At 44.8% G+C, this 19,071-nt stretch overlaps 1 protein-coding gene across 1 annotated transcript; it reads left to right on the top strand.

Moving 5' to 3' along the window:
- Positions 1-5,088: 5,088 nt before the first annotated feature.
- On the top strand, positions 5,089-18,664 carry TRIM14 (tripartite motif containing 14). The gene is made up of 6 exons (XM_072860310.1): positions 5,089-5,560; positions 9,603-9,698; positions 10,598-10,831; positions 11,923-12,085; positions 13,311-13,403; positions 17,824-18,664. Exons 1-6 carry the CDS (start codon positions 5,378-5,380, stop codon positions 18,357-18,359), a joined length of 1,305 nt encoding a protein of 434 aa, XP_072716411.1. The 5' UTR covers positions 5,089-5,377; the 3' UTR covers positions 18,360-18,664.
- The last annotated feature ends 407 nt before the right edge of the window (positions 18,665-19,071 follow it).

Genomic DNA, 19,071 nt, shown 5'->3' with positions numbered 1-19,071 from the left:
GTTCTATCTAAAGTAAACTACTCAGACAAAAGTGTATGTCTTACTTTAGAATAGAAAAGAGTCATTCCAGTTGGAAGGGACCTACAATGATCATAAAGTCCAACTGCCTGATGACCTCCGGGCTGACCAAAAGTTAAAGCACGCTATTAAGGGCATTGTCCAAATGCCTCTTACACACTGACAGGCATGGAGCATCGATCACCTCTCTAGGAAGCCTGTTCCAGTATTTGACCACCCTCTCGGTAAAGAAGTGTTTTGTAATGTCAAGTCTGAACCTCCCCTGGTGCAGCTTTGAACCATTCTCACATGTCCTACCCCTGGATACCAGGGAGAAGAGATTCCCTCTCCACTTCCCCTCCTCAGGAATCTGTAGAGAGCAATGAGGTCACCCCTCAGCCTCCTTTTCTCCAAACTAGGCAAACCCCGTGTCCTCAGCTGCTCCTCACAGGACATGCCTTCCAGCCCTTTCACCAGCTTTGCTACCCTCCTCTGGACACATTCAAGTGTCTTAACATCCTTCTTAAATTGTGGGGCCCAGAACTGCACACAGTATTCAAGGTGAGGCCGCAGCAACGCTAAATACAGTGGGATAATCACCTCTTTTTACCAGCTGGTTATGCTGTGTTGGATGCACCCCAGGATGTGGTTTGCCCTCTTGGCTGCCATGGCACACTGCTGACTCATATTAAACCTGCTGTCAACCAGCACCCCCAGATCCCTTTCTGCAGGGCTGCTCCCCAACCACTCCTCTCCCAATTTATACTTGTGTCTGACATTACTCCATCCCAGGTGCAGAATCCAGCATTTGTTCTTTGTTCAATTTAATGACATTGATGATTGCCCAATGCTCCAATCTATCTAGATCTCTCTGCAAGGCCTCTTGTCCCTCAAGAGAGTCAACAGCACCTCCCAGTTTAGAATCACCAGCAAACTTGCCAGTGACGCATTCAACTCCTGCCTCCAGATCATTGATAAAAATATTGAACAGGACTGGCCCTAGAACTGAGCCCTGAGGAACACCGCTGGTGGCTGGTCGCCAGCCAGATGTAGCCCCATTCGCTACAGCCCTTTGAGCCCTGCCGTTCAGCCAGTTCTTCACCCAGCGCACCATGCTTCTGCTCATCTCACAGCTGGACAAGTTGTCCAGAAGGATGCTGTGAGGGACAGTATCAAAAGCCTGACTAAAATCCAGAAAACTACATCCACTGCCTTCCCTTCATCCCCTAGGCAGGTGACATTATTGTAGAAGGGTATCAAATGAATTAAACAGGACTTTCCCTTTGTGAACCCGTGTTGGCTCTGCCTGACGATTGCATTGCCCTTTAAATGCCTTTCAACAGCACCCAGCATGATCTTCTCCACATTTTTTCCAGGTCCTGAGGTTACTAACAGGTCTGTAGTTTCCTGGGTCTTCCCTCATGCCCTTCTTGTAAATGGGAATAACCCTGACTAGCTTCCAGTCAGCAGGGACCTCGCCAGACTCCCAAGACCTTTGGTAGATGATGGAGAGGGGTCCTGCTGTAACATCCACTAGCTCCTGCAGTACCCTGGGATGAATCCCATCTGGCCCCATGGACTTGTGAACGTTCAGCTGGTACATCTGGTCCCTTACAATTTCAGTATCTGCAAATGGAACGTCACTGTTCCCACAGTCGTGGTCCTCCAACTCAGAGGACCGGGCAGCCCCAGGTCTGTTGTCAGTATTAAAGACTGAGGCATAAAAAGCATTGAATGCCTTTGCTTTTTCTTCAACCCTATTTGTCAGGGATACTTTACTTTTCGATGTTTTACAATGTGTGTGTTGAAAGTGTTTGCCAGTACACAGCCAACTCAGTAACAATACAAGGAAATACAGTTTTCATAATGTCAGTTTGAAATAATTCTGACACTTCTTTAATGCATACTATCTTTCCACAATGCTGCAGAAAGTATATTTTGAAAAGTATAAGTTTGAGAGTATATTTTGTTAAAAATTAGCAAGAAATGTATCTATCAATAAATTTCTGATAGCCTAGAATAATTTTCCATATTTTAAAATGAAATAGTGAGCAATTAAACCACAAAATAATTCCTACTTTCATTTACTTTCTTAATAAAAATGTTAAAACACAAAGAGCATTCAGTGTCAGTAAAATTAGGAACTTCAAAATTTTGTTTTTCAAGAAAATAAAACTTGAACATGAAAATCAAACTGATGTAGCACTATGAAGACACTTTCTAATCTATTGTAAAATTAGATTACTTAAAATATACAGACACATGCAAAAGATTCCAGAAGGTTCGCTTGACCCAGAATAAAACAGGGCTTCCATACACAGTCCCTCTGCAAATGGTTAACCCTGAAGAAAACCAGAACAAAATAAACTCTGATTTCTGCAGTAGAAATTCTTTCTCTTCTCAAGCCAGAGGGAAGGTTGGCTTCTATTGAAAGCACCCCAGTTTGATACAGGATTCTTTGCTTCAGCCTTATTTAACATTCACTTCTTGTGTGGCAGGGATTCAAAGCTGTTTAATGCCTACAGATATTGTGTAACTGTCATTTCAAATTACAGTCCTCAATGTCTTTGCCAAAGTGGTGATTCAGTTTTTTTATAGATGGCTGCAAAAAAAGCCCAGATCCTCACCAGAACCTGTAAATTGTACAGGAAAACAGACTTCACTCCTCCCCTTCACCCCTACACTCAAGTACGAAGATGGAGTCAGAGTTTGTATTAGGAATTTTCTATACAAAGAAACAGAGAATGCTATGGCTAAATCAAAGCCAGCTCTCGGTGTGTTGCATGCTGCCAGCTCCACACACAAATTTTGCAGAAATGCACCCCTAGCTTGCAGAAGGCTTATGAGATCCAAAATCAAGAGAAGAAAAGTGCCATTTCACCTCAAAACTAACAGGTGAAGACTCAGCTCCCCTCTGACCCCACCAGCGCACCCCACCCTTCTTCCCCAACTGGCTTTCACAACGAGATGGTGCTGAAGCAGGAAAATGCTACAACTTCCTGTTTTCTTCTTGATTTAACTCTACTTCTCTCTACTGCCTGTGCTGGAGGGAACAGCTGGAGGCACACTCTGAGGCATTTAAACCCTGTTTTGAAAGCTTAATGGGGTTCCCTGCAGAAATATGAATGTGAGAGCTGCATGCAAAGAGCAGGGTCTCTCCTGCTCTTCTGACCCCACACAACCACAGTGCAGCAGCATCTTCTCACAGTGTTAGACAGTAAGGTACTGGGGTGAAAGTACACCTGATTTTAGTCCATGATATCAGCACCTGACCATCCACTAGTGTTTACACAAACATTTCAGTTTTATTGTAACTCTCTCCTCTAAAGTAAACAATTAAAAACACTAAAAAGCCCAGAAAGTCTAGCTCAATTAGTTAATTTGAAAAGTCATATGTGAAATGGGAAATAATGCCCTAGGTACCAATAATCTGCAAATTCTAACACTGCAAGTCATGAGCCTCAATAAGGTCCTTACAGACAAACTGAGGAACTGTTGTTTGGGTAGGCAGACTAGCAAGTGGATGGAAAACTGCCTGGACTGCTAGGCACTAAGTGCTGTCATTAGATGTACAAAGTCCAGGTGGTAGCTGGGTACTAGTGCCATTCCTCAGGGACTGATGCTGAGCCCAATGCTCTTTAATGCTCTTATCAACAACCAGGGCAATAGGATGGAATATGCCCTCAGCAAGTTTGCTGTGATTACAAACCAGGAGGGGGTGGAGTGGGGGATGAGGAATGACAGAGTGGCAGACACGGTCACTGTTCTGAAGGACTATGACATGCTGCAGAAATGCACCAACATGAACCTCACAAAGATCAAGACAGGCCTCTGGGCTTATCCAACCCATGAAGTAACCGCAACAATTAAGGCTAGGCACCAACAGGCTGGTGAACAACTTTGCCAGAAAAGGAACCAGGGTCCTGGACTAAGTATTTTCCAACAGTGTGGCCTTGTGATGATGAGGACCAGCCACACACTTCCCTGGACAAAACACACACTGACTCCATTAAGCAAACCCTCCTGCAGAATCCACCAAGACAGTAATGGAGCTGAAGCACAGCATGTCCAACAAACATGGAAGGAACGAGGCTTGTTCAGCCTCCAGCAAAGAACTCAGCACTGTCTACAACTCCCTTATGGAAGTAAATAGAGAAGATGAGACCACAACTCTCCTTGGAAGGGCACAGTGAAACAACAAGGCACAAGCTGTAATGAGGAAAATGTTGATTTGACACTAGGAAAAGTTTTCACTGTAAGGATGGTCAAACACCAGAACAGAGTCCCAAGGAGGTTGTGAAATCCTTGTCTTTACTCATTTTAAAGCAGGCACTAGCGCTTTTCTGTGTGTGTGTGTGTGAGAGAGAGAGAGAGCGAATGGTCTCCAGATATCCCTAACGATCCTTGTAATTCCATAACTCTAGCATGGGGTCTGTAAAAGGCACTTTTGGAGAAAGTCTATCTAAATCCCTGATATCTCAGCATCTCATTGGCAGGCATGAGATTCCACCTGCTTTCAGTGGGACTGCCCTTGCTCCTCAGAGCTCACATCCTCATATATTAATACATATACTGACTCTCAAACTTTCCACCGAAATGCTCGGTTTTAAATCCTTTCCTATTTTTTCACGTTTCCTTTTTTTCTTTTTTTTTTTTGTCAATGTTCTGGATTGCTTTTAATTCACAGAAAGAAGCAAGCAGATAAAAAACCCCTTATGAATTTGGTTGAATGTAGCTAAGAGTTTTGGCCAAAGAAAGTACGTATGCAAACTTTGGAAGAGTGTAAGCATTTTATTTCGATTTCTGTAAATGACACATTACACAGGACAAAAACCTAACTGAAAAACAGAAAGCGAAAAAACATACCCCGAAGACGAATTGTTCCATTTTGGGATCAGATTAAGCGTTTCGCTCAGCTATAAAACTGAGGGCAACTCCACAAACCGCCCAGTTTTCCAGCTCGGGTACCAGACGAAGGCAGCTGCCCGTCCGCGCAGCTCCCACGCCACTGCCTCTCCCCCTCCCCACGCGCACCGGGAGCCAGGCGCAGATCTCGCCAACACCTACCGCCCGGCACCGACCGCCGCATCGGGGCTCAACCCACCGCTGCCACCGTGGGGCCCCTCTCCCGCGGGGGTGACGCGGGCCGGACCCGCTCGGCCGCCCGCCCTCTCGGACGGGCACGAGGTACGGCGAGGCCGGCGGCGGCAGGCAGCAGCTCGCCTGCGCGCCTGCGGACCCTACGCCCCCCGCCGCCCCGCGCGCAGCCGCCGCTGGCCGGGCGCAGCGCGGTGTCCCTGCGCCGCGCTCACGGCGCCGCCTGCCCGCGCCCCGCAGCTCCTGCGGCGCCGCCCGCCCGGCATCCGGCGCCGCGGCCGCCATGGCGGAGGGGCAGCCGGGGGCCCCGGCCCCGGGGACGCGGGTGTGCGGCGTCCACGCGGGGCGGCCGCTGGAGCTGTTCTGCGAGGACTGCGGGCGCTGCGTCTGCGCCCTCTGCCCGGCTCTGGGCCCGCACCGCGGACACGGCGCCCGCCTCCTGCCCCACGCCGTCCGCCACAAGCAGGTAAGCGCCGCGGACGGGCACCGGGCGATGTCCCCGGGGCATGCCCCGGCCCGGCCTGGCCTGTGCCTCCCGCGGAGCCCTGCGTGTCCGCGGCAGCCGAGCCTTTCTGCGGGTTTGCCGCCGCGGCGGCGACTGTTTCTGCGAGACCAGCTCCAGTGGGGCGAGGGGACGGGACTGAGGTATAACCAAGGAGCTGGGGGGGCCGCGGGGCACGGAGCTGGAGGAAAGATCTTCCTAGTTTGGTTGTGTGTCTTGCCGGTTTTTTCGTCATTTCTGGGACTTGTGCAGCTGGGTTTTCTTTTGCCGGGGTGAGATGGTGGCAGCTGTGAGCGTTAGTGCAGTGGGCAGCAGTAGGCCAAGTATCTTTAGCCTTGCTTTGCTTGCCTTATGAACAGCTTGTGGAGCTCAGGTTTTGTTGTCACATCAATTTTGTAGGCTGTACTGGCTAGCAGAACAAAGTTTCTGTACTTTGACAAGTGCTTTGTAAATCCCATATGGGCAGGGGTCAGCGTGCTGGCACTGCACAGGGACATGGCTCACGCATGAGAGTGAGAGAGTTACTCAGTCATACCCCAAGCGCACATGTAACAGGAATATAAATCAAGGGACAATGGGAGGTAACATTGACTGTCAGGTCACACGCAGCAGCGCTTTCTCCTCAGACCTTGTGTGGGGAGTCAGAGGAGCTTGGTTGCCCTGGGGGACTTGTTTTCATTGCCAGGCTAGAAGTACCTTTGACAGAAACATGGATGCCACAGGGGAAGGGGAAAGGCCATTTCTGTTTATCCCCTTCCCCCGTCACTGTAGCTTGCTACCCCATGCACAGAGTCTGTTCTCTGACAACTCCTTCGGGATGGGGAGCAGGGGTTGTTGTGGGTTCACCCTGGTAGGCAGCTAAGCACCACACAGCTGCCTGCTCACTCTCCCTCCCTTGCGCAGTGGGACAGGGGAAGAGAGGAAAGGGAAACTAAAACCAAGAAAACTCGTGGGTTGAGATAAAAATAGTTTAATAAGCGAAGGAGAAGTGGAAGAAGAGAGCAAGAAAACAAAACAAGTGATGCAAAGGGAATCTTCACCACCTCCCATGGGTAGACCAATGCCCAGCCAGTTCCTGAGCAAAAGATGGCTAACCCACCTAAACCCCTTCCTCTCCTTTTTATTGCTGAGCATGATGTTATACGGCATGGAATATCTCTTTGGTTAGCTCGGGTCATTTGCCTGCTTGTGTCCCCTCCCAGCCTCTTGCGCACTCACAGTATAGTCACATCTAAAACACAGCACCATATGAGCTGCTATGAGGAAAATTAACTCCATCCCAGCCACAACCAGCACAGGGGTTCTTCTCTAAGCTTTTTTATTCATTCCAGTTTAGCTGTCTATCGAGCAGCCTGAGGAGGCTTTGCAAGCTTGCCCATTACTTCCTGCTTGTGCTTTGTTTTACTCCAGATCCTGTATGCTGTGGTGCTAAACTTGGGAGGCTTAAAAAGTAGTAACACAGAGGTTTGATGTTCAGGACCTTTTTTTTTTTTTTTTCCCCTCCACAATTTCAGAGAGCTCTTTCCCACTCCTTCTCTGGTATTTTGGAGCAGTGTTACTAGGATGTTTCCTAATTCCCACAGATTGTGCGTACATGCACAGGTCATGCTAAAAATGCCACATGACCTGTGGCATTTTATGGCACTTTATGTTAGAGAGTAGTACAAGGGCAGAGGGCAGTACACTAGGCCACAAGTAAACAGCAGCACAGGGGAAAGACCAGTGAAGATGTCAGAGCAACACAGGGCGCTGTTCCTGCTGGCTGGTGTGCTTTCATCCAAAGTGTCCCTTTTGCAGCTGGGAACTCACTACAGTGTTTGCATTCCCTTCATGACACCAGGGCATTGCGTGGATGCAGGTATTGTACTGTGGCAACCTGATTTGAGCCAGGGGAGAGTGCACAAAGTGACAAGTTGTGCTGGTTCCCTGGGGGTCTGTTGGACACAGGGGAGCAGGTGCTGCTGATAACTAGTTATTTGTCTGTGTGCCAAAACAAGAAGGGAAACTTGGTAGAAACTTGGGTCCCCATGTGACACTCTGTCCCTAGGAAGTCTCTGCTGACATCTACTGGCATAGGGCTGCAGAGATTTCAGGCACAAACTATGAAAAGTAGTTGTAGCCTAAGAGATGGTAATTTGACTAGTGACTTTGTTTGCTGGGAGCAGTTATTCTGTGCAGCCCTTGTGATGTGACATCAACAAGGCAGCATGTGAGAATCTTTCTCAGTGCTTTTAGCAAATCCTAGCTGTGGATGCTAAGAAGAGATGAGACCTATTGTGCAAGGTCCATCAGCTGGTTCATCCCTGGATCTAAGGTTGTATAAAATCATCTGGAAGGGCACTCCCTGTGCTCCTGAATGCAGGACACAGGATCAGCATGCTGTGGACTTGGTATGTGTCCTGTGAGCCTGACTGGAGCTCGGAGTCTCATCTCTTAGAAGTCCTTGCTTACAGTATTTTTACTTGAGTGAGTTGGGGCATCCAGGCAATCCCTAAAGAAATGTTTTTGAAGTTGGTTCCTCAGGGTGAATGACATGGGTTGCCTGCCAGTGTTGCAGACACAGTGTCTCTACTGCTAGGAAGCAGCTCTTTCATTTACCTCTGTAAAGAAAGTAAAGCTTAACCAGAAATGTTTGGGGCTGGCGTAAGTATTTGCATATGATCAATGTTGTGAGGGAGTGAGTGCCTGAGGTGATGTGCTTTACTAGCAGAGAAGGAAGAGTGGATTTTGCTCTGTGGTCTTCATCAGTCTTTGAGGAAGGGAATGAGGTCTAGGCTGCAGAATAAATTGAGCAAGGCTGATACCCAGTAGAACTCCTCAATCTTCAAGTGGTGCAGAACCCTTCTGGTCCTTCAGGGACAAGACTGGAAAATTGTGGCTGGAATGGATGGCATAACATGAGTGTCTTGCTCCGTGCAAGAACATTTATCTGCTTGCATGGATGTGCCTTTGCCAAGGCACTACTAGATGCAGAGTCTCTGGCTTTTGCTGGGAGCCCATTTTCTTCTGATTTTGTCATAATCAAATGAAAAATTGCTTGTGTCTTCAAAGGAGGTACATGTCAGAAATGCAAACTATTGCCCATGAAGTAACACTTATGCTCAGTTTGTCAACCCTGCAGAGTTTAAATGCCATGCTGACCTGGGGATGTTGCAGTGAGCTGGTACATGTGCATGCAGATGTTCTTGACTAGGTCCCAGCTGTGGAACAGGACACTGATTAACAGCAACACCTCTGGAGCTAGCTTATCTGGTATTTACTGAGAGGCTCTGTTATAACACTAGTGCACTGAGAGCATGGGGCTGGATTACCTGGACCTTTCATGGTACTAATGACAAAAATGCATCACCAAGTGCACCAGGACTGTTCAACCTGCTGGACAGAGGACAGCAGATTTCAGAGGGCTGCGAGTTAGAAACTGTGGGACTAGACACAGCAGAACATTAACTGTGCTGTGCTGCTCAGTGCATCTCATGGCACACCACAAATATTACAGATACTGTGAGTACCAGCCAAGCTGATAATATTTGTTTTGCAGGCATTCAGACTACAGCATCACTGTAGTGATAGTGGGGTATTTCTGATTGCTCTTTTGTACGGTGGGAAGCATCCTGAACATTTTGACTCTAGACAGAGCCTCCCACTGATCCTCTGAATAAAAGTACTTGGTTAGCTGCCCTGCAGCTGCTAAATGCATGAGCGTGTAGTCTTGAAATGCACAGTGCCATAGATTTAAAGATGAAAATGTTTTTTTCACCATAGGTTTCCCTGTTCTTGTGAAGGTGGTACTGATTTGTACAGCTCTCTGAATCTTACCAGGGTGACCACCAGGAGCAGGTGAAATGGTGAAATCGTTATGTTTCATCACTACTGGCCTTAATAAGCCTCATAAACTGAGTGTTTCAGTAACATACTCCCCTATATGGAAAGCAAGCTGGATACTGATTTCTGGTTTTTATGGATGTTGTTATGAAACAGTGTTTTATTTTGTTTCATTGCTGTATAGGAACTCATGGCATTGTGTTTGAAGGATCTAGAAGAGAGAAAAGAGCAAGAAGCTGGCAACAGAAGGAGCGTAGAGCAGGCTGCTAATGATCTGAAGGTAAAGCGTGGTTTGCTTCTCCACTGGATGGTCATTTTTCAAGGAGAGGCGTTTTGCTTTCTCTAGCTATTCAAAGACCCAGGCAGCTACTGCTTCTCAGGAAAATAGTGTATTCCCTGTATCCGTCACAACATATTACTGTCCCTTTGGAGAGAAGAGGGAAAGAGTCTCCAAAGGCGTGGCCCTCACTTCTGATCAGGCAAACATCTCTGGAAGAACAATGTTGAAATTTTTGTGCAGAGGAATAGTAAATAGCCCCAGCAGCATATGTTATTCTGGCTTTACTGATGTATATTGCATGGCACTGAACTGCATTATTGAATAGTCTGACTTCAGAGTTAAGTAAACACAAGAACAGCTCTATTGATTCTGTCTTAAGAATGGGAATGTATGCTAAGCTCCACCTCATTTATAGAGCATGAAATGGTTTTTGCTCTAAGGAGCATCTCTAAGCATCTCTGTTACAGATATGTCAGTAAGAGCTAGAGGGAGCTCTGTAGAGGTTTGGTACATTGTGATTTGATGTCACTTCCTTTAGGAGGCTTTCTTCCCAGCAGCTCCCTGTCCCTAGCTTGCTTTAAAAGGGGGCAAAGTCCTGCTACCGAAGGACCAGGTCTGCTGTTTGTAGCAGTTACTACCTTGCCCTGTTACATTCCAGCCAAAAACAGTGTTTTCTGCATAAATAAGCATCTGGGGTCTGCCCTCAAGCTTTTCCATCCAGGACACCAGCAGGTAAATGCTGGCTGCAGTCTCTTAAGGGGTAAACACCCATTTCTCAAGAGATGCAGCAAATCAGTAAAATTCAACCAAAATGTAACATTGAAGGCCTGGGAGAGAAATGCCTGAAATGTTTATGGTCTGTTGACCATAGGGGGGACACTCTTCTGCTTAATCTATAGGCACGTGCCATTATGAGCAAAAGGCAGCTGTCAGATAAAGTGACTGAGCTCCAGTTACTACTTCGGGAAGAGGAGAGTCTGGCAAAAAACTTCATTGATGAAAAGACTCAGCAAGCCCTGGAAGCACATGATCAGCAGTTGGAGTCATGTCAAGAAAAGCTTGCAGCCCTGGAGACTTTCTCACATCGAATCAGACAAATACAACAGCACAGTGATCCTGTTCAGTTGCTGGAGGTGGTATTGTATGGTCTCTTTCTACCTCTTATCCTCATAATTCCTGGTAAACTGCTCTAGTGATCTCCTCTGTATGTAAGCAGCATCTTTCTCACTGCTTTTTAGTCTTCTTTTTGTTGGTATTTTGGTGAACCAGTTTGGTTCCTGATTTTTGAGCTGTTATGTGTTCCTGGTATGGCATTGATTTCAGGTCTGTATGAAATTCATGTTAATTTTAAGCATAAATGGAACAGAGTTATGTGTGTCTCTTCGTCTTGAAGACAAACGCTGCATCAGCTCTTTCCTTGTGCAGTGTAATATGAAGGTCTGAGGAAAGGCAGCCCTCTTGGGAACCCTAGGAGGAAGACTAAATTGTCTCATTTCTTTAATCGCAAGAGATTCTAATCACCCTCAGCAATTGCCATCATTTTACTGGAGGGCACAGTGTTTTTCTTTCTGCCTATGGATAAATGTTAGCCTCTCTTTCCTAGTGATCTTCTTCACCTTCCTTGGGAAGGATGTGTTCCCATGTGCTTATGCCCTGACACAAGCCAAAGGATACCATTGTTCATGGGAAGCCCTCTGGTGCGTTTTTACATCCTTGCAACTTAGCAGACTTGAGAGTTTGCATTGTTGTGAGTGATATGGCCCTGGCATTCTGCTCTGTGTGCTAGCAACATACCTCCTCCACATGGGAAGCTGCTCTTCATGGTTTTGGAGAGATTTTTTTGTTGGGGAGGTTGGCTTTTATTCTTTAGATTGCTTTTAAAACTTAGTGGTTTAATTTTCCCATTGTTGGGATTTCCCACAAAGGGTCCTAGCCAGGTTAAACTGATTGCCATCTTGGGGTGTCCTGGAGGGCCCTGTTTTAACTATGGTTGCTGGGTTCTCCATCTCTGGGGTAGCCCTTGGCTCCACTGGCAGGAGGAGCTGATGGGCAGGCTAATGAGCCAACAGGCAAGGCTGAACACAGCAAGGCTTGCTTGTCATGGCGCATATGTTTACTTAGTGATGGAGCTGTCCTTGCTCTCCGGTGTGTGGGAGCTGGGAGGGAAGAGTCCGTTTCATGTCACTGTCTCTACTAATTCGAGAATTTGGCTTTCTGCCCTCAGAAGTACACAGAAATCGAGAAGGAAATGCAGGAGCCCAGGCGCCTGTTAGAACAGTGGCATCCAATACCTCTCTCATTTGAGCACATACTTAACCATTATAAGCACTTTGTCACAGTTCTTCAGTCCATTCTACAGAAACCACTGGAAGCCCGGCTTAAAGAAGGTACCTGGCAGAGTGCTGTGAAATTTGCTTTCTCCTGCTCTCCTTTTAAATAAAGTGTGGTCTGTAAGTAAGAGCAGGACTTTTTACAAAATCAGCTGGAGAAAACAGCAGCTTTTCAGGCATGGGTACTGTTCTCTTGACAGCATTGGTGTAATGTTGCTATAGCAGTGGTGATTTAGGAACATAAAAGGTTTCTCTTTCGACTCTGAAGATGGCCTTGAAGTTTGTCTGATGCTTTTTTCCAGCTCTATCAGTTATTTCAGTACAGCTTACTTCTTCCTGCAGAGCTTATCTTGCTTATATCCATAGAGCATCACACCTACACAATGTAGCTGTTCTTTCAGTCACTGTTGGGTGTAAGTGCTCTGGCAGGATATGGAACATCAGGTACCTGTAAAATTTGAAAGCTTTTTCTAGTTGATGTACCTGGTGATCTTTCTGTCTCAGGCAGTCTGAAAAATTCTCTCGTTTTTGGTACTTTAAAGGTTAACATGTTCTGCTTAGAGCTCCTCTTGTCTTTGAGCTGGTATTTCATCCTTAAGTGACCTTTGGCATGATTAAAGCAAGGAGTTTCCTAATGGGACGCAGAGCCACAAAGCTAAATAACCATCGGGAAACCCTACTGCTTGTTGAGTTACAGGTGAGCAGGGCAACACTGGCCATCACATTTCACCCATCTACCTTTTCATAGTCCCTTTTCTGAGTGTTGCCACCAAGAACAGTATAGCAGAGTGCTGGGGAAAATGATCAGACCAGATCTGAAAGGCCACTGCAGGATGTCTGGAGAATTGCTAGACAGTACTGTGCAGGTGCTCTGTAGCTAGCATCTGCAGTTGTCTTCATCTGCTTGATTTTGTTCTCATCTGATAGAGGGGTGCTTTTTCAGGAATGGGAGATGCTTACTTGGGGTTGTGCTCAATTGTGTAGGTCCTTGGCAACACTGGGATCCAACATCTCCGTGCTATCCAAAGAGCATAAGGCCGAAAGCATACAGTAGCCCTTCCCCAGCAAAAGTAACACAGTTTATCCTATGAAGTTGGAAAATGGAGTGTGACAGTATGACCTTCCCCAGGACATGGGTTGAATTCACACCAAAGAGGCAAAACCTGAATACCCTGTCCAGGAAAATTGCCCATGGTGTTTTACTCTTAAAATCTTCTTGACAATACAGCCATGTTCTTCCACTGGCAGTCTCCCTAAACTGTCCCTTTTCATCTCTGCCCAGACGTTTTCAGTAGCCTTAATGCCACTGCAAAGAAGGAGCCTGGAACAGTGTTGAAAACCATGTCTCCTGTTGATCGGTTGCTTTTCTTAAAACGTAAGTATCGTTGAACAAGAGTTAGAAGCACTCTGAACACTTACAGCTCAATCACTGAAACAGTCAATGAATGTGTGCTGCCACTATCTTAAAATGGTATCTTAAAAGGGTTCTGATATTCACAGTGTTTGCGAGGAACAGTGTTGGCGCTGCCTGTAAGTCATTACCCCTTTCTGTACCTCAGGTTGGGAAAGAAATTTTACTTTCTGTCTGTGAAATCTTGATCCTTTGTTTTTATTCAGAACTGCCAGTGTGTGAATCAGCTAGTGGCTAATTTAGTTTTTGAAGACTTTTCTATTCTCCAGATCATTGTGGTCTGTCTTTAATTATATGTCCATCATGTAATGTGGTAAGGGTTAATCTACAGGTGATCCTTTCCTCTGGTGTTGGTAGGAAAGACATACAGTGAATTGCTTCATCTCTCTGTTGGGAAGCTCATGGACATTTCATGTGGCCTGTGGCAGATGAGGGCTGTAGCTGTTTTTAATCTCAAAGCTGTAACATTCCCTTTTACCATGGTACCTGGTGGCAAAGGCCTGTTGTAAGAGGTCTGTTTCCCAGCCTGGATCCAGCCCAGTGGAGGCCATGACTGTGGCCAAGTGGACGCTTGACTTCTGGCTGTAATTCAGTAGGGAGGGCAAGGGACAGTGCGGTGCTGGTAGAGTGGGTTACATGCTGTCCCTGCACCTATAGGTTGGTGTGTTCTGAGAGGGGTATTTTTCAGTGTTGTTACCTTGTCTTGTTTCTGCGCTCTCCTGAGTGAGCTTCTAAGTCCAAACACTGCAACTTTTTCATTCCAAACAGGTTATCTCAACCGGAGATGAGCAAACTGGTCTTGCACTTGTAAATGCAGCAGCTCTTAAGAAATCAGGAATGAAACGAGCAAAATCTGTCTTCTTGGCTGTGATGTCATAGGTCTTCCCCACTTGTGTCATTTCTGTGATGCAGGATCCAGATTGAGTCAGTCACTTTGTAACTGGAACCTGCTAAGGTGCTAGGACAGCCAGTCCAAGTCACTGAGCACTTGCTACGAAGAGAGCACAGCAGCAGCATTTGGCTGGCAGTGAACTAGGCTCCTGAGTTTCATGAATGCCGATCTGCATTTGCTTCAGGCTACCTCTTGATGGATTCATGGAGAAAGCACTATATTTGGTTCACATGTGAGCAGTCACTTTAAGGGCTGAAAAGACAATTTCTCAACTCTGTTAAAGCTAAATATGACAAACCACCTTGTTAAGAAAGATGTGCAGCTGCTCATAAGCCAGTGAAATTGACAAACATTGGTCATAAATATTTTGACTTAAAGTCACTTAAAATTTTCATCACTTAGGAAAAGTGGAAGAATTGCAGTCCTCCAATAATGCAAACAACTCGAGCTATTTTGCATTATTTTTCTAGTCAAATTCACATTTATGCTTCCAAACATTAGCACCTGGATGGAGTTCAGTCCTTGGGTTTTTGTCCTTTTTTTAAAGCAATGGAGGTGTTTCCATTTGCTTGAGATTTAGTAATTAGATTTTCAGGTAAATTTGACTGACAGACATCACTAGTTATTTGCACAACTTTTCAAGTGCTTACTGGAAAAAGCAGACACTGAAGCCAGGCCTTTTAAATCCTCCCTACTTCAAGTGTCTTTTGGTCTTGGTGTCACCTGTGTTCTGTACAAACTTAGCATCCCCATTGTTTACTTGCTGGAAGTGACTTGGAACAAAGACTCACGACAGTCATTCATTCACAAGATAGAATCCTGTAGCATGCTGTTTTACCTACAATGAATAATTCCTGTTTCCCGTCTTTTGTCACCAACTATGCACACAGATATGACTTAGGACCTATTCAGACTACATGGATGCCAATACTAGCTTTTCTAACCAAAATGTAGTGGAGATCACAGCAATAAGATGTTGCATGTGTGAGATGTGCCCCTGTCATGTTACGCTTTTGGAAGTTTTAACATTGTTTACAGACATAATACCAAAATTAAAATCATAAAGGCTTTCTTTTTGTTTAGAAAATGGTGATGCTTCAGTTAAGGCTCACTGCATGTACAGTGCTATTTGCTTCTCCATTTTTTTGCAGTATACAGGTGCAGATCACAGGGGTCAGAATATCAGCAGTGGGCTCTCTAGCACCATGACATACATTTCACACATCAGCAACTCTCTCCACATGTCTTTGGCTCAAATGAAGCAACTGCTTCATTTCTGGTACCCAGGTGTGTGCAGTGATCCTACCCAGATGAAGATTATCTGTTAGTAAGGCTCCGTGTATAGAACAACCCATAACAGTGCATCACTGGTTCCTGTATTTTAAATGTAGCTGATGTTAAGGGCCACAGCAAGGCAAGGAGATGTGGGGTCCAGCTGTTATCTTACAGTCGTAACACGTGTACTACTTTCTTTCTGAAACATTACAGACAAGTATAGAGGGTAAGTCTTCGTTGCAATTAACTGTGCAGTGAATGGACCCTCACTTAATGCGATATGTCTGTGCTCCATCACAGTGAATTGTGGGAGACCTTACTAAGCCTTCCCTGCTCATGGCAGGAAATTGTGGGAGAGTAACAGAGAACCAACAGAGAATGGAGTGGTTTATGCATTGCTCTGATGGCAGAGGGGAGGATTCCAGCCTGAATGAAAACAGTTTCTGGGCTTTAGACTAGCCAGAATATGCCAGCTAGCCCAGGCTAGACATACTTAATTTATATTTAGAATATGCCAGCTAGCCCAGGCTAGACATACTTAATTTATAGGAGAGGGTTCTATGTGAGAACATAGGAGAGGAAATATCAACAAAGTCAAATGAGTGACAAATTCAGTTGCAAAGACAGATTTCTCTCATATGGTAACCTGCTGTATAATTACCTTTCATTTCTAAGTCCAACACTGAAGAGCAAGGAAAATATTAAAGTTCTTGTTTGAATGGGTCTGTTGCCCCGTTTTGTGTTCATTTAGTACTGTATGTTTAGTACACTATGCTGCCTCTAAAGCAGACTGAAAGATGTACTCTGAGATCACAGGTAGATCACATGTAGTTCAGATATGCAACACTGCAGAGAAATCAAAGCAGTCTGGATTTTAAAATATTTTAAACATGTTTTCCTAACTTTCATTTAAAAAGGAATTTACTCACTCTGAAAAGCAGCTTCAGGATATTAAATGTATTTGTCATCTGGCATTTAAAACATCTAAGCTTTAAAGTTTATGTAGACTAAGATTAAAATCATATTCAGTCAAAAAAAACAGTTATGAACTGAGTGAAATATGACTCAGCCAGTTTTCATTGCAAGTATACTGCTGTTCAGTTCTTGTCTGGATGTATTGTTATACTTTGTTTTATTCACTTACAAGAAAAAGTAGATGTGCTCGTTATTCAGAATAGTTTTAAGATACAAGTTAAGTTTACATCTTATCGCCAGTACTCTAGACAGTACTGTAATTCATGACAATGTATGTTCTTTTAGGTACCCAACTCTGACACTGGTTTTATCAGGCTTGACAGAAAGAGTGAGGGGGATTGTTTAAGAATGCCAGATCCTGTTTTCAAAGGGAGTATTTTGGTTATTTCTAGAACATAAAATCAGAAAACACATGCTAACACAGTAAATTACTGAGAGTATATTATGAACACTTTTGTGAGGCATGCAGCAATTCAATATTTAAGTTGTAGGACAGTCTCTTCAGAGAAAAATCTCATATTGAAAATCCTGTAGCTTTTTGACCTGTCCTGTGTGATTGTGTCACTTCAAACTTGTTTAATTTGATTATAGATTTTTTTTTTCCTGGCTTTGTGATTTCCAGTCCTGCGACAACTGCTTCATGGTAAAAATATTCTAAGCTGCTGCTTAGTAAGACAGTGATTTCTAGGGTGTAGTTTCAGGCTGTCATTTTTCTTTCCTACATGTCAGGTTAGGTGAACAGCTATAAATCCTCTGGGAGCTGGTAAGTTGTTCCTTTGCAATGTACACGATGCTGCTGCTCAGAGCTGTGGTGTCTCTATGAGAAACAGACTCCTACTGCATCTTCAAATGGGATTTCAGTGGAATGGGATCTCACAAACCAAGAGTCTGCTCCAGTGCTCTCTAAAACCCTTAGGCTGTAATCCCACCAGAAGTCTCCAACTATTCTGTGTAAAGCAGAAGCTCTCAGTGCTTGTTCCCTACCTACCTGTATTCATCTCATTTGTGAACCATGCATATACTGACTTACATACTGACCTGCTTTAAATCCTATGGAACTTTAAAGCATTGGTGCATATAAATAGTGCAGTGCTTTCTATTAAAAATATCAGGTTTTTTCTTGCAAAATGGCAGGTTCCAAGACACTGCCAGCTGTGGGCTCCTTTGCAGGTTTTTTACAACTTGGACTTCTTTCAAGATTCATGATAAATGTAGTAAGTATGTTTATGGTTTTGACTGCAGATGCAAGATCACCAACCTGGGAATATGACAGCCTTCACCCAAGGCTGAAATTGTCTGATGACCGTCTTGTAGTAAGCTGTAACTGGAGGAGGATGTTTTACCCTTGTGGTCCCCAGAGATTTGATAAATTATGGCAAGTGCTAAGCAGAGATGCATTCCTCTCTGGGAGCCATTACTGGGAAGTTGACCTGCTTCATGCTGGAGCAGGATGGTGGATTGGCGCAGCCTACCCTTCCATTGGCAGGAAAGGAGACTCTGAAACCTGTCGACTGGGCTGGAATAGAGCATCTTGGTGCCTCAAGAAGTTTGATTTTGAATACTGGGCATTTCATAAGGGGGAGAGAATCCCCATCCTGATAGAAGATGATCCTGATCGCATTGGCATTTTTCTGGATTATGAAGCAGGAATCCTGTCATTCTACAATGTTACTGATGGCATGGCTCATTTGCATACCTTCCGCTGCAAGTTCACAGAACCAGTTTACCCAGCCTTGAGGCTCTGGGAAGGGTCCATTGGAATATGCAAACTAACATAAGGAAAAAAGCAAAATAAAGCCTACTATTTCATGCTTTTTCTATGAAAGCCACTTTAGCAATGATCTACATGAATCAATCTCTGTTATATGAAAGTTGTAACTGTGATGCTTTTAGACGGTAACAGTTAAGTTCAAGAAAACCAACTGTCATTTTTAATGCATTTTTCAATGGAGGAAGGTGATCTGGCTTTTATAAATTATGCTGATGTACCACCTAAAGTGCCATATATAATATTGTTTGTACTTTTTTCCAACTTGCAAAATGGAAGTCTGGTTGAAAAAAGCCTATTAAAACTCAGATTTGAACCTGGATATTGCCATGTTTTTTATCAACTCCCTTCCCTCATCTGCCTGGAGAGGCTGCAATTGTGTATGGTAATAGGTTTAGTTCGGTTCAAGCTTCAAGTTCATACATTGCATAGTGTTATAGTTGACAAGTCAGATAGTTGATATAGTCAGATTTGGATAACAAATGCACTAAGTGAATTAGTTAATATTTAAGTATCATCTCAGAAAAATCAAAGACTGGCACCAACTGTTGGAAAGGTCCCTTCAAGTAAAGCTCAAGTAGAAGCTTCTGTTGCCACACTTAATAGCCATTACTTGGTCTTACTTGGGACAGAGCCTCTGAACTGGTCTTCTGGGTGGCCCTATTCTTCCCGCACAGAGTGGAAGCACGAGAAACAGTTGTGTACCGCCCTCAGTAGAAGAT

The sequence above is a fragment of the Ciconia boyciana genome, chromosome 4 (genome assembly GCF_034638445.1).
Source record: "Ciconia boyciana chromosome 4, ASM3463844v1, whole genome shotgun sequence".
NCBI lineage: Eukaryota > Metazoa > Chordata > Aves > Ciconiiformes > Ciconiidae > Ciconia > Ciconia boyciana.
This window is presented reverse-complemented; position numbering and strand designations above follow the sequence as displayed.

Excerpts from the sequence above, each read along its gene's own strand:
- TRIM14 (XM_072860310.1), top strand. The coding sequence starts at position 5,378 with ATGGCGGAGGGGCAGCCGGGGGCCCCGGCCCCGGGGACGCGGGTGTGC. Across the intron at positions 9,699-10,597 it reads AGGCTGCTAATGATCTGAAG|GCACGTGCCATTATGAGCAA; the intron begins GTAAAGCGTGGT and ends CTTAATCTATAG. Across the intron at positions 10,832-11,922 it reads ATCCTGTTCAGTTGCTGGAG|AAGTACACAGAAATCGAGAA; the intron begins GTGGTATTGTAT and ends TTCTGCCCTCAG.